This window comes from Balaenoptera ricei, chromosome 2, assembly GCF_028023285.1.
Source record: "Balaenoptera ricei isolate mBalRic1 chromosome 2, mBalRic1.hap2, whole genome shotgun sequence".
NCBI lineage: Eukaryota > Metazoa > Chordata > Mammalia > Artiodactyla > Balaenopteridae > Balaenoptera > Balaenoptera ricei.
The window spans coordinates 155,109,003-155,124,435 of NC_082640.1; the positions used below are offsets into that span (position 1 = coordinate 155,109,003).

Consider the following 15,433-nt stretch of genomic DNA (forward strand, 5'->3'; position numbering starts at 1 on the left):
GCAAAATAATCTGTGGAGGGAAAATAATCAGAATGGCAGTTGCCTCTAGGGGCTGGGGCAGGGATTGATTGCAAAGAGGCATGGGGGAACTTTCTAGTTGCTGGTAATGCTTTATATCTTGATTGGAGTCTGGTTTCATTATTAGATGCATTTGTCGAAAATTCAAAGGGACAGTTATTATGAACATTTCATGTTATATAAGTTTTACCTCAAAGGAAAAAAAAAAACTATAAACAAATACTGAATCCTAGTTAACAACTTGCATGTGGAAACATTTAGGAGGAAGTAGGTCCCAACCCGTCTCTCCAGTCCTCTATCAACTTGCCCCACCAAACTGGTTACTCCCATGAGTTGGGGCTGAGAGCTGGGCTTCTCCAAAGCCAACAAGCAAACACATTACCAGGAGGCCTTGATAAGATGCTCCTTCTGAGTGAGTAGGCCTGGGCTGGGGCCCAAGTCTGCATCTCTAACCAGCTCCAGGTGATGCTGCTGCTGGTCCTCGGACCACACTTTGAGTAGCAAGGACTTTGAATGTTACCTCCTGACAAAGGTAATTCGTCTATCAGGATCCACAACATGGAGGTCGCCCCAGTGGCCTGGCCCACGTCACAAATCTAAACCTAAATCAGGCCCCACTTACTGAAACACCTCACTGTCAAGGAAACCTAACACACACCAATGGCAATCCTCCAACTGAGCTGGAGCTAGCTTACCTGGCCCTAGAAAAGAGGACCCGCTGGCCTTACAAGGAAACCCCTGACCCCTTAGCCAACCATGCCCTGTTTCCTCCTTGCCGCTTCTAATGCTCTGTGAAACTCTAGCCTCAAATCCCTCAGGAAGGGTGCTCCACCCTTTGTGAGGCCCTGTACTCCCCCAACCCATGGATTGTTTTCCCTTGAATAAAGGACATTAAACTCACTACTAAACTGTTTTATTTTTGTCATCCAACACTTCCTGCCTCTTCTCCTTTGCTCCCACTCTTCCCCCCTCCAGCTTGCATTGCCTTGCCCACCCCATGACTGGTCTTCTCAGTGCCCATCCATATCCTACCCTTCCCCACCCCTCTTCTTCCAGCAGATGGCAAATAATAATGATGATGATGATAAATGACAGCAACACCAATCATTTGTGATACTTACTAGGTGCTGGGACTGTGCTACACGCTTTACAAGCATTGTTTTGTGTTTAATCCTTTTAACAGCCCTACAAAGTTGATACTAATATTGTTCCCATTTTACAGACAAGGAAACTGAGGTATAGAGAGGTTATGTATTTGCCCAAGGTCACATAGTCTTGGCCATCTGGATGCTTCCTTTGGTTCCAATTACTGACAGCCTTATGGTAACAGCTGTTGTGTCTGCGTGTGCACACACTCACACACTTGTCTTCTCTTTCCACTGACATCACACTGTCTTTGAGAGCAGGGACAGGGTACTTCCCCCTCTCTCTGCTCCCTCCCCAGCCCCTCACCCCCCATCAGAGCCTTTGCCAAATCAGGGCTTCTTGTTCAAAACAGGACATGACACAGTGCCCAAGCACAGCCCAGCCTCATCTGTAGTGGGGGCCATAATGCCCCACTCTTCCTCCTACAGGACTCTGGTGTGTGTGCCCCCCAGCTCAGAGCTCCTGGCTCCCCCACTGACCCCTGGTAGCCAGCTCTCTACACTGCTGAGTGAGCCTCCCAGCCCATCCCCTCTGGTTCAGCTCATCTCTGCTCCCCGATCCTTCCAATCTTCTCTCCCACCCCAGGGTGTCCAGAGTCTAAACCCGCCAGCCTGGGCCCCCTTCCCCCTCACAAAGGCTCCTCTGCTCCCATCCCAAACACTATCCCCTGCACCGCAGGCTCTGTGAGAGCAGGGACCAGGCCCATCTAGTCACAGCGGTGTCCCCAGTGGCATTTAGTCACAGTAGGTGGATGGGGGAGGGGTCTCCCGCGCTCGCCTGAGGTCCGAGCAGAGCTCAGGTGGGAGGTCACTACCTCCCCCCACCCCACCAAGTAATCTTGCACTGCTCGGTGTCTCCACCACCCTCCAGCCTATGCCAGAGGCATTTCCCACGCGGAGCCCTAACCGCTGTCCCGCAGTTTCCAGCCCTCCCCAGCACCACCTCCCTCCTCCCGCATGGCCTTTGCTGGTTTTTCTCCTTCCCCCTAAGATCACTTCGGGAGATTTTACTTTCCCAGACAAGCTCGGCGATGCAATTTCTCCTCTTAAGAGGTTAGGCCAATCTCTCTTCCCAGAAAAAATCCTCCGAGGTTTTCCTTGCGGTGGGGCAGGAGGTTTGAGAATTAAATGTTCAGGGCAACAGCGGGTTACTCTGTTCAGTCCTGTTCACAGCCGGGTGGCCAGTGGGGAGCACAAGCGCCACCTGCTGGCCCAAAGCAGAATTCACGGCAAGGTCCTGGGGAGAGGCCCGCACAGCTACTCCACCGAGGGGCAGCCCAGACCCGGCTCGGTCCTCCCCGATTGTTCTCAGTTTAAAAGCCCCATCACAATAACGATGTCTAATTTACTGTCCCCCACATATATTAATTGTGTGATTTCCAGGGATGGAGAGATTTTAAAAGTACCAGACACAAACACATCAAGTTGTATACATTAAATATCTACAGTTTTTTGTTTATCAACCAGACCTCAATGAAGCAGTTTTTTTTTAAAGTACCAGACACACTATATACATTAGGCAATGAAAAGATTATGTACTTCTATACACACACGTACAAATACACTGAGACATCTAACTGATGATGATCTCTGCCACTTCTTGTACCAAATTAGACTAGGCAGCTTTTAAATTATTAGATTGTCTTAAACTCATCTTCAAACAAATAGGCTCTCTCAAAAACATTAAGGTGGGAACATAAATTAGAAATAATTTTCAGTCTATCAAATGATAAAAGTACATACCTCTCAGTGCATCAGAGCAACAATCCTATTACTGGTAATGAACCCTACATACACATCCACGATCACGAGTGCAAAGAAGAATGCACGGGGATTTCTTCTGCAGCCTCCTTAACACTGGAAACTATCAGGAGGGCACTGGTTAAATAATAAATGATGGCACATCCATGCGATGGAAAGCTATAGAGCCATTGAAAAGAATGAGGGAGACCATACCTGCTGATACAGAACCATCTCCCAGATCGTAATGTTGAATGACAAAGCCCCAGGCTGAATATCCGGACTGTGGTGATGGTTGCATGACAACATGCATATAAAAATTCTGGAAGAATATATAAGAAACTTAATAGTGGTTGCTTCTTGGGCAGGGTAAATTTTTATTATATACCCTTTGTACAATATATGTATTTTTACTATGAGCATGCATGCTCTTTCAGTAAATTATTTGTTAGTTGCATTCATCATTCCATAGTTACCACAGCAGCAACTGACCCAAGAATTTAAATAGAATAAGAAACGATTTCAATTTTTTAATAACTTAAAGAGGGACTTCCCTGGTGGTCCAGTGGTTAAGACTCCGTGCTTCCAAGGCAGGGGGCTTGGATTCAATCCCTGCAGGGAACTAAGATCCCACATGCCGTGTGGTGCGGCGGCCAAAAGATTTTTAAAAAAGAAAAAAGATGAATAACTTAAGGAAAAGAGAGAGATTTTTTCCACCAAAGACAGGTTTTATACACAGGCACTTACTTTCTCATAAATAGAATTTGAAGAAAACTCTTTTTTTCCAGTGTGATAAGACCCAGATTAAGCACGTGTACACACACAAACACAAACTCACATAGTCGGGGGGTGGGGGGGGTTCTGAATATTCTGAATTTTCAGAATAATGTCTGTCTATTATAGAAATTTTTGAATAAAGAAAAATATAAAAAGAAGGAAACTCCAATCACCTATAATCCTACCCAATTACAGCAACTGCTAATATGTTGGTGTATTTTCAGCCTATTCTTATGTATACATATTTTCTGTTTTACAGTGTCATAAACATACTACAGATCATTTTGTGTCCCATTTTTTCCATCAATTCCCTTATCATGAAAAATTTCCCATGTCCTTAAAATATTCTTCAAGAACATGCTTTTTATTTATTTATTTTTTAAAGTTTTGCACTTCTTTTTTGGTTCTTTTTTTTTGTATGTTTGTTTTGTTTCGGTTTTAATTTATTTATTTTATTTATTTATTTTTTTTGGCTGCATTGGGTCTTTGTTGCTGCGCGCAGGCTCTCTCTAGCTGCGGTGAGCGGGGTTACTCTTCATTGCGGTGCGCGGGCTTTTCATTGTGGTAGCTTCTCTTGTTGTGGAGCACAGGCTCTAGGCACGCAGGCTTCAGTAGTTGTGGCATGCGGGCTCAGTAGTTGTGGCTCACGGGCTCTAGAGCTCAGGCTCAGTAGTTGTGGCGCACGGGCTTAGTTGCTCCGCGGCACGTGGGATCTTCCTGGACCAGGGCTTGAACCCATGTCCCCTGCATTGGCAGGCAGATTCTTAACCACTGCACCACCAGAGAAGCCCAGAACATGCTTTTTAGTGAGTGTATGATGTTACATCCTATAGGGATTTTCTAATTTGTTTAACCAGTCTCACTTGTTGGACACTTTGACTGCTTCCAGAGTTTGCTTTATAACTAGTACTGCAGTGACCCTCAGGCTGACATATCTTTGCGCCCCTCCTGACAACTTCCCTAGGATTGAATCTTAGAGGTGGAATGTCTAGAATATCATAGGACACGTTCATCTCAGCACTCTGGAAACAGGTTGCCAAAGTCCCCTCCACAAAGGTCATACACTTGGGTGAGTGGGGTGGGAGAGGCTTGGCCCCTGACTGCTTCTCTGGAGGAAGAGCAGCGGTAGCAACATGGATTGGACGGCTGCTATGTACAGAGCACCGCACCAGGCACTTGATACAGATGATTTCACTCAATTTCACAACAAAAGAGGCGTTATTATTGTCTCTGTTTGACCCACTAGGAAACTGAGACTAAGATTCAGACACTAACCCAGTCTCCCAGTTTGCACCAAAGCCAGGCCTGAACATCAGGTCCATCGAAGTCCAAAACCCATGCTCCTCAATTTTTAAAAAGTTTTGGTAAATTTTCAAAGAAAACCATTTTTCTAGGTATCCATGTACCTGGGGCCACAGTTAGGGTTTCAGAGCAAATTGAGTAGGTCCATGAATTGGTCAATAGGTTTTGAAATGCAGATATAAATTCCACGCAGACAAAAAAACAAACCAAAGCACAACCACCAACCATTTAGCCAAGATACTGGAAATGACAACAACAAAAACTTTTGGGAAACAAATTCTTGATTCATAACCGTCAGCCTTACCTTAAGAATGTGGCAAAGGGAAGTCAAGTCGTGAGTCGTGGATTGAAAAACCTTGGACAGAACAGAATGACGGTAGAGCCAAATCATGGCCTGTGTCTGCGTGAGCAACAGAGCCTCCCAAGTGCCTCAGTCAGGCCCTGGGGCGCAAGTGGTCAGGGCTGCAGCTCAAGCAGGGCTGAGCGAGCCTGTGGCCTGTTTCACTGGGTCCTAAACCCCTGCATGAAGTAGCCAGGAGAAATCAGATGGGCCTGTCAGCCTCCGAAAGATGGGAGAGCCACGTGGGCCAACATCCACGGCCCAGAGGCAGTGGCAGAGCCTGGACACAACATAAGCCACTGTAAACCCTGATTTCCTGGGCCCCTTGGCACAGGGGCCTCTGGGCCGGACACCTAACCCCGAAGGGATATTAGAACCCAGTCAGCAGGCCATTGCTTCACTGTTTAGAGAAGCCCCACAGAGCCTGGGGATGGCGGGAAAGAAAGTTATCTTTGTCTCTCAGGCCAGCACGGTCCGGTGGAAGTATAACACGAGCCACATACATGGCTTTAAAATTTTCCAGTAATAGCATTAAACAAGTAAAAAGAAACAGGTGAAACTAATTTTAACATATTTTATCAAACCCTGTATATCGAAAATAGTATCATTCCAGCATGTATTCAATATAAAAATTACTAAGATATTTTAATAACTTTATTCATATACTTTACATTCTTTTTTTTTCATATTAAGTCTTTGAAATGCAGCATGTATATTACATGGACAGCACAACTCAATCTGGACTCGTTACATCATTTCAAGCACTCACTGGACAAGCAGGCTGGTGGCTGCAAGACGGACAGCTCAGGCCCCACCCCTGGTCCCCTGTAGTCACCACCCCTGATGTGAACAGGCCCACAGTACCATCCCACCCAGCCTGACATCTCTCCACCCCTGCTCTCCTCACAGTGCTTTGCACCCAGGAGTCCCTTACAGAGCCTTTGTAACAAGGGAAAAGAAGCCACTAGGATTGGCCTGGGATCTAATCGGGCACTTATGAGACAGGTAATGCTATCAAATCACTCCCTAACTCTAGTTCCTCATGGGGAACATGGGGAGCCCAATGGTTTCCCTGCTTCCTTCATGGGCCTGGGGTGGAGAGGATCCAGTCCCAACACTTGCCAACCTCATGGCAAGGCCAGGGATGGGCTCATTTGTCCTCATCCACAGTTCACTACACTTTTACCTCCCATCTTCTGAGAACCCTGTGTGCTCAGCTCTGCCCCAGGAACTGCAGAGTGGACCCGAGAGATAGAAAACAGCTTCCCTGGCCTCAGGAGGGCTGCCCAGTCTCCTGGATGTCAAGATGGACATTCAGGGCAGCCAGAAACCACATGCATGCCCCAGACCCCCAAGCACAAGCCCTGGAAGGGCAGCACACTTGCACAGTTTGGAACGGAGAGTGTAGAGGGTCCGAAATGACCTCTCCAGTGGGGGGACTTAGGCGGGGAGAGGTCATAGCACCCTTCTGTTACTCCAGAGGCAGAAAAACTGCCTCTGTTACTCCAGAGGCAGAAAAACCTCAGATGAGAAGCAAAAAAGAACTACTACATTTCATCAATACTAAGATGTACATTTTTTTTCATATTTTATTACCTCTGAAATCTGAATGTATCTCACAATTGCTGGCAGGTCAATTTATCTGGCAGTTTTTTTCTTTCTCTCTTTCTTTCTTTCCTTGTTTTATTTCTTTCTTTGATGCCTCTTAGAAATTTTTTATTGAGGTATAATTGACAAATAAAATTATAAGATATTTAAAGTGTACAATATGCACACATACATCATGAAAGGATTCCCCTCGAAAGATGCTTCTTAAAATTGATGGCATGTTAGACTCAATGAAATACGTTATTTATTGAGCCCTGAATATGTTGCAGGCACCATGTTGGTCAATTAGCATTCATTATCATACAACTTATTACAGATGAGGAAAGCGACTCAGAGAAGTTAAGTAACTTTCCCAAGGTCACACAGCTAGTAAGCAGCCGAAGCAGGATTCACACTCAGGTCTGCTGGTCCCCAATGCCCCTGTGTTTCCCACCACATTGTCCTAGCCTCCCTCCTTCTAGATGAAATGAGGGGGACAAGGTCAAATCCAGGTTGTTATTTTTGTCTTGGATGTGTATGTCCTGGATGATTCTCCTGGGTAGGTTACTCCGTCAGCTCTACTTGGATCCTTACTATTCAACTGCAAGCTCAGAAGCTTAGGAAGCCCTAGTTCATGGCTCACAACTCACCTGGCTCTGGGGCAGCAGCACAGACATCCCTGGCCTGTCTCCACCTCCCGTCCTCCCCAGCTCTAATTTTGGGTTTCCTGTTGCCTTCCCAGGCTCACTGGGTGCTTTCCTGGCCAAGCCTACCCCCTGCTCCTCCGCCCACCCCAGATTCTGGGGAAAGAGGCTAAAGGAGCTCCACAAGGCAGCAGTTTGGGGCAAGACACTATTGCTAGTTGTCTCAGCAGACTGAAACTGACAGGATGACCAGGCCAGGGCTCCCACTTTCAAAACAGCCCATGACAGAAGAGGCCACTGGGAAGGCCTGCCTGGGTTCCAGCCCTGGGGGAGCCAGTAGGATTGGAGGTCAAACCAGGGTGAAGCGAGGGGACAAGTCCCAAAGAGTCTGAGGGACCCCTCTCCTTTCTCCTCCTCTATGCTGCAGCCACCCACCCCCCAAGGACCTGACAGCACCCCCCAGGCCCACGCCCCACACCTCGGGGCTCCGGCTTTGCCTGTGTGTTCAGTTTCCCCCTGCCAGGCCCTGAAGTTTACGTGGACCCGAAGTCGATGCTTTGGGCCTCAAATCTTTGCTGGAAGACTGCTGCCTCTAGGCAGTCTTCAGCCCTCCCAGGCCCACCGGTCCCCTTCGCCTCTGCCAGAACCCGCCTCCCTGAGTAGTTCTCACCTGTACCACCATGAGGCCTCGTTACTCTCCTTGGCTTGTGGACAAAAAAAGCTGCCTGCCATTTCAGTAAACAGGCTGCCCGCCCCCAGGCCACCAGCCACTGCAGCTGCCCCCAACAGGGGCACCCTGACCGGAATTCGGGATGGAGAGAAACAGGATACTGGCCCCGGAGAGCTGAGGTGCATATCAAAGGAATGATTTCAATCAGCCCAGACTCTTGCATCTTCCCCTACAGAGAAAATCTCTAAAATCATTAACTTGAGATGTCTGCTTTTGTGATTAGCAGTAATCTTTACTACATGTTTGTTTGTCTGTTTTTCAGCAAGAACTGTGTATCCTATCTCCTCCCTTACCCGTTCGGAACAGTTCCTCAGAGCGAGCTATCTGAAAGGCTGTATCCCGGGCTGTAGTCCTCAGTAGGGTCCCCGAATAAAACATAACTCTCAACTTTTAGTGTGTGCATTTTCTTTTAGTCAACAGGCTCAACAAATATTTGTGCCTACAATAGGTGGACGCTCTCCTAAGTGCTGAGGGGACAGGACACCACAGAGGGGACGTGGCGTAGAAGCAGACACGGTGGAGGGCTGCAGGCGGCAGCAGCACTGCCAGGGAGCGGGCTCACACCGCCCGGAGAGCAGCAGCGGGCACCTCCGCTCTACCCTCCGGTCTCAGTGACGTCAGCTTGGTATTGGAACTCAGCCCTGCTGAGAGGATTTACTCCATGGAAATCAGCAAACCAGGACCTTTTTTTCCCCCCTAAACAGCAAGTTGTTAAAGACGGACTAACAGGCCACTGTGGGAGGAGAATGATGAGGGCCATGGGCCTAGGGGGAGCCACTGGTTTGGGTTCCCCCTAAAAACACACCCTGAGACAAGGAGTTAGGAAGAAGTGGTTTATTTCGAAAGTGATCTCAGGGGACAGCAGCAGTGAGGCAGGGAAGGGAAGGAACTTATTTCAGGGGGTATTACAAGACATTTCGCCAACATGGGCAAGCAGAGCTCAATCCTGGGGACCACAGACAGCGAGGAGCAGAACTCAGTCACCCACCAAGCCCTGACGAAGCTGGGGCGTTTATTCACCCCTGTGAGTCTGGTCCGCACTGACTCCCTGGCTTCTTGGACCCAGCCTACTCCTGCCTTCCGGAGACTATAAATCCCCCAGGGCAGAGACTCTGCTACTCTGTCTACTGAGGTTCTTGAGACTCTTCCGGGAAATCCATGAAATCAAAACTATTTCTATAACAACACTAAGACGTTAGTGTTTTGCCTTCTCATTCTCACATGGGTCTACAGTAGAATTTTCCAGAGGCTGCATGACATGTAATATTGCAGTAGATTGCAAGCAGAAGCAAATGTGAGTGTCCAGCTGTTCTTTTAAGCCAGACATTAAAGAGATTTGTAAAACTGTAGAAAAAATACTTATCTTCTCACTATTAACTTTTTTTGCTTTGGAAGATAAAATTATTTTTCTTAAAAAGTATTTCATTATAAATATGACAATATTTACATTCTTTGTTATTTTTAATCAATAAATTCTATTTTAAATTTTTCTTAGTTTTCAGTTATATGGTAAACACTGTTAAAAACAACAGAACAGGCCCAAAATGGAGTCACTTATGCTAAGCCCCATGTCACCAAATTAAGACTTAAATACTTAATTACTCTTCCAGAAATGGAATCTTAAACCAGTCAATCACGAATCACCTCTTCACCACTAGGGAGGTGATGTGCCTGGTTGATCCCTGCCATCCCCTAGAGGAAAGTAACCTTGCTACAACCAATCCACTTTTTGCTAGTATAACTTCTTTGTCCTGCTCCCTTCTGCCTATAAAATGTTTCATCTTGTACAGATCCTGCTACATGGTCTGTTGCCCAATTCATGAATAATAAGATCTTTAAAATTTACTCAGTTGAATTTTGTTTAAACAACATTGATAGATATAACCCATACAAACAAAAGCGTTTGCGGGTTCACAATTCTTTAAGAGTGTAAAGGAGCCCTGACACCAAAAAGCTTAAGAACTGAGGAGTTACTGTTTAAAGGATAAAGTTCCAGATGGGGGAAGATGAAAAAGTTCTTGGAGATGGATGATGGTGATGGTTATGCAATAATGCAAATGTACTTCACGCTGCAGCACTTTACACTTACACTTTAGGGCTTCCCTGGTGGAGCAGTGGTTAAGAATCCGCCTGCCAACGCAGAGGACATGGGTTCGAGCCCTGGTCCGGGAAGATCCCACATGCCACGGAGCAACTAAGCCCGTGCGCCACAACTACTGAGCCTGTGCTCTAGAGCCTGCGAGCCACAACTACTGAGCCCACGTGCTGCAACTACTGAAGCCTGCACGCCTAGAGCCCATGCTCCACAACGAGAGTAGCCACCACAATGAGAAGCCGGTGCACCGCAACGAAGAGTAGCCCCCGCTCGCCAAAACTAGAGAAAGCCCGTGCTCACCAATAAAGATCCAACACAGCCAAAAATAAATAAAAATAAAAATAAATTTATAAACTTACACTTTAAAATAATTTAAATGGTAAATTTTGTTATGTGTATTTAAACACAATTAAGAGAAAAAAGGGGGAAAAAAGTCTGAGAATCACTATGGGCTCAGCTCAAGGAACAAACTGCAGATGTGTTGTGGTGACCATGCAGAGAAGGTTCTTTGGGGAGAATTAGGCCTGAAACTTTAAAAACTAGGAACATGCCAGATGATTGCTTCGTGTATCATTATCTCCTCTTTCATCAACCCCATTTTACAGATGAGGAAACTGAGGCTCAGAGAGGTGGAAAGATTTGCCCAAGGTTAGTACCCTCAGGATTTGGCCCAGGCAGGATGGTCTGACCCTACTGGACCCTCAGTCCCCCAGGCCACAGTCCACCCAGACCAGGAGCTCAGCTCCAACTGAGCAAGTCTTTGTCATGACAATATGTAACTTAACCCAAGGCAAACAGTCCCTATCTAAAAGGAAATACCCCGTTCCCACTGCAAAGCTGTTTTGCAAGATGCTTTGTCATTTTCCCAGATCTTTGAGCCTTATCGCAAGTGCTTAACAAAGTCTCAGCAGGGGACCAGATTGGTTGCAATACAAAAACCCCATCACCAAGTACTGGGGACGGAAGCCAAGCACACAGGTCAACAGAGACACTATGGAGGCAGCTTCTGTTATTGAGTCCAAGCTCACCCTGCTCGCTGCAGGACAGACCAGTGAATCGGGAGATGAGGTGTTGAGGCAAGGAATAGCAACTTTATTCAGAAAGCTGGCAGACCGAGAAGATGGCACACTAGTGTCCCCAAAAAACCATCTTCTTGGGGTCTGGATGCCAGTGTCATAAGACAGAGAGGCGGAGGAGGTGAGGAAGTAAAGTAAAAATGCCATTAGTTTTGCCTGGCTTGGCCAGCATAGGGAGGGGATGTGTTAATTTCTTCTTTTCTGCAGCCATTCACAGGCTGGCAGGGTCAGATTGTCTCTCTGTGAGCTGAACAAAGGCACTTTAGTTTAACATTCAGGCACAGGGGCAGGGTTCCCTGAGGCAGGCCATTATGTATGATTATAATAACATAAGCAACAAAAAGCAAAGTTTAAAGTCAAAGAAACAGATCCAACATGGAGTCAGATTTGCTCTTCCCTGTTACATGTGTACCTGCAGCTGTCAGCCCAGAGGAGCAAGCCAGGCTGCTGGGACTGTTAGCCGTTGATTCTACTTTAGAGGCAGCAGAAACTGAGAAAGGTACACTCTCTACTGTAGCCGTGGTGTCTGGTCCATCTCCATTAGAGGAATGTGACCAGGGCCACGGGCCCAGGGAGACGACAGGGCTATGTGGCAAGGCTGGACTTGGTCTTCATCACTGTGCTTATAGATACTTTGATGAGATTTGAAAGGAAAGTTCATCACACAGTTAAAATCTGAGGCCTGTTATGAGACCATAGAACCTATGGTAATTGAATTAAAATGCTAATTAATCCTGCAGTGATTTTGTGATGCATTCATTTGTTAAATGTAAACGCTTAAAATGTGGGCAATTTTGTAACCCCAGTTTCTTTCAGTCTCCCTCTCTCCATCTCTCTCTCCACATATGTGTGGGGATGTGTTTATAAATACACACATAAGTATACATGTGTGTACACACACATATATGTATATATGTTACACATTTATATATACATCATAGCCTTCAGAATCTAGCTGACCCAAGGGGGTGGTCAGGGGAAGGGACAGTCCCAGGTGGCCCACCACCCCAGCGCCTTCTCCAGGCGGAATCCCAGCTTGCCAGCCTGGAACCTACAGACAGCAGGCCACACAATATACAAGAGCCTGCTAGAGGCCATTGTTTCTGGTTTCCACCTAGGATTAGTCCTCTGGGGCTGCAAAGTGGGGTGTAAGCCCCCACTCTGCAGATGGGACCACCTCCCAGCCCAGCATACAGAAACTACCAGGGCCTCTGAGCCCCTGCCTCTGGTCTAATGGAGAAAATTGCAAATAAATAGTGAAAACAGCGCCACGTACAACATTGTTTCACATAGGTTATCTCACTTCATCCCCCCAGGAACTCCACTGAGGTATTGTTGAAACTGTGCAACCCAGATTGGGACTTGAACGCACAGTCTTTTAACTGAGATCACACACCAGGTCTCAGGACTTAATGAAGCTCAGGTTCTTGATGTCTCGTCCCAGAAAGCATTCTGTGAGGGACAAAGTGATAGGTAAGAAGTGGATTAATTTAGAGAGAAACACACTCCACAGACAGAGTGTAGACGATCTCAGAAGGCCTGAGTGGCACCAGGGTATGGGGTTGTCAGTTTTTATAGGGGTGGGTAATTTCATAGGCTAATGAGTGGGAGGAATATTCCAGCTATTTGGGGGAAGGGGCAGGGATTTCCAGAAATTGGGCCACTGCCCACTTTTTGACCTTTATATAGTTGGCCTTGGAACTGTCATGGCGCCTGTGGGTGTGTCATTTAGCTTGTTGATGTGTTACAATGAAGGTATACTGAGACTCAAGGTCTATTGGTAGTTGACGCATCCTCCATCTTGGACTTACTTGGTTCTAATGGGTTTATGTCGTTTTTTTCAAGGTTGTGCTCTGCCCCCTTCCCTCCTGTTTCACTGTTACACCCACTTTAGAGAAGAGATCAGGAAATGGAAAATTGAGAGAAAGTGTCAGAGCTGGGATTTGAGTGCAGGCCGGACTCTAAAACCCTCACCCTTACCTCTGAATCCAGCTGCTGGGTGAAGAACTGGACAAGTGACCCCTATTTAGGTGGCCTGCAATATTTTCTATTTCTTTCTGTGGAAAAGGCAATTGATTTTTTTCAGTTATTTTTTTTTTTTTAAACTGAAATGAATTTTAATACAGAAAATGAAGACAGCGTTTTGCAAATTTATCACTCACAGGGGTATCTCTATTTGAGGAAATCAGCATGTTACACTTTGAGAGATGAAATGTCACAGCTTGTACACCAAAATCAAAAAATGAAATTAAATTAAAAAATGAAATGGTTACCAAGGTAATGCAGGTCAGGGGATCAAAGGTGAAGGGTCACACATTATTAAAAAGAAATCCAAAGGACGGCTGCATCATGAGCCCTCACTAGTGTTCCAACGGTGCTTCTCTTTGGGAAAACTTGAACATTTCGGCAGACATTCAAGCAGCTTTTTCGGTAAAAAGATTTTTACATGACTACTATCGCTGTTCCCATGGTCATTTTCTATAGGTGGCACGGTGTTGAGGACACAGTAGGTACTAGTTCCGCAGAATACACTTTGGGAAGCGCTCTTCCGGCTTGTTTCCGGCAGCCGTTTCCCCTCCACCCGCCACATCCTCCTCCTCTTTGCGACCGGGACCCCGAGCGCACGGGTACCGCCGCAGCTGCCAGCCCGCTGACCCTGTTGCCGCCACGCACCCGCTCAGTTATTATTTTAAAAGGAACCTTTTCTAATGGAGAAGTTGGAAAAGTATAAATAGTTACAGTCAGCATGATACCAAAACCGAGCAGGACCCTAGGGGCCCCTCCCAGATAAAAAAGCCTTTCTGGGCCCCCCTTTCTCATTTGCAGAAAAAGGCTTTGGTTTCCTAGACCTTACCTGAGTTCCAAAGAGCAGAATCAACCAGTACTAATTAGGGAAGTGAGGGCATGGAGAAACCAAGGAAAAGCAGGCAAGAAACAATAGTGCAGAGATAAAATACAGTCCTAGTTCCTCCTCAAGGGATGTACATAACAATCTGATACATATCTTTGAGTTGTTCTGCAGGAACTAAGGCCCCCACCCAGGAGGAGGATGGTAACTACAGGCGGAGACCCCAGACTGGCTGGAACCAGAAGGCTGATGATTGAGATTCCTGGAACACTGCCCTGTTACCTCACCACCAACCAATCAGAAGAAAGTCACACACCTGCAGCCCTCGCCCCAAATGTTGCCTTTAAAAACTCTTCCCTGGGGGAGGGGGGGATGAATTGGGAGATTGGGATTGACATATATACACTATTGATACTATGTATAAAATAGATAACTAATGAGAACCTACTGTATAGCACAGGGAACTCTACTCAGTGCTCTGTGGTGACCTAAATGAGAAGGAAATCCAAAAAAAGAGGGGATGTATGTATACGTATAGCTGATTCACTTTGCTGTACAGTATAAACTAACACAATATTATAAAGCAACTATACTCCAATAAAAATTAAGACAAACAAACAAAAAAACTCTTTCCTGAAAACCCTCAGGGAGTTTAGGTCTTTTGAGCACAAGCCTCCCATTCTCCCTGCTTGGCCCTTGCAATAAACCTTTCTCTGCTCCAAACTCCGATGTTTTGGTTTGTTTGGCCCCCGTGTGTGTGTTGGGCACACAAACTTGAGTTCGACAACAATACCACCACCCAGAAATAAACACTGAACATTTGGGGTATGTTTCCTGTATACAGTCATTCACTGATGTATAAGCTCAATATTGGGATAGAATGTATTTGCTCTTGTTAAAAATAGACTGAAGCTATTACAAATTTTATGAGTTTATTTGAGGAAAAATTGATTCAAACTGGGCAGCATCTCATCTAGCAGAGAGAAAGGGCTCTGAGGAGCTGTACAAAGTGAGACTTCTATAGGCAGAAAGGAGCAGGGACAAGGAAGTTAAACCAGACAAAAAAGCAGATTGGCTATTGCAAGGCCTCCTTCCTCTAGGGGATGGCAGGGGTCTACCATGCAGATCACC

General features: G+C 46.3%; 1 protein-coding gene across 1 annotated transcript; it reads right to left on the reverse strand.

Moving 5' to 3' along the window:
• Positions 1–13,801: 13,801 nt before the first annotated feature.
• Positions 13,802–14,044, reverse strand: LOC132360679 (calmodulin-binding transcription activator 1-like). The gene has a single exon (XM_059915758.1). It carries the CDS (start codon positions 14,042–14,044, stop codon positions 13,802–13,804), a length of 243 nt encoding a protein of 80 aa, XP_059771741.1.
• Positions 14,045–15,433: the final 1,389 nt, after the last annotated feature.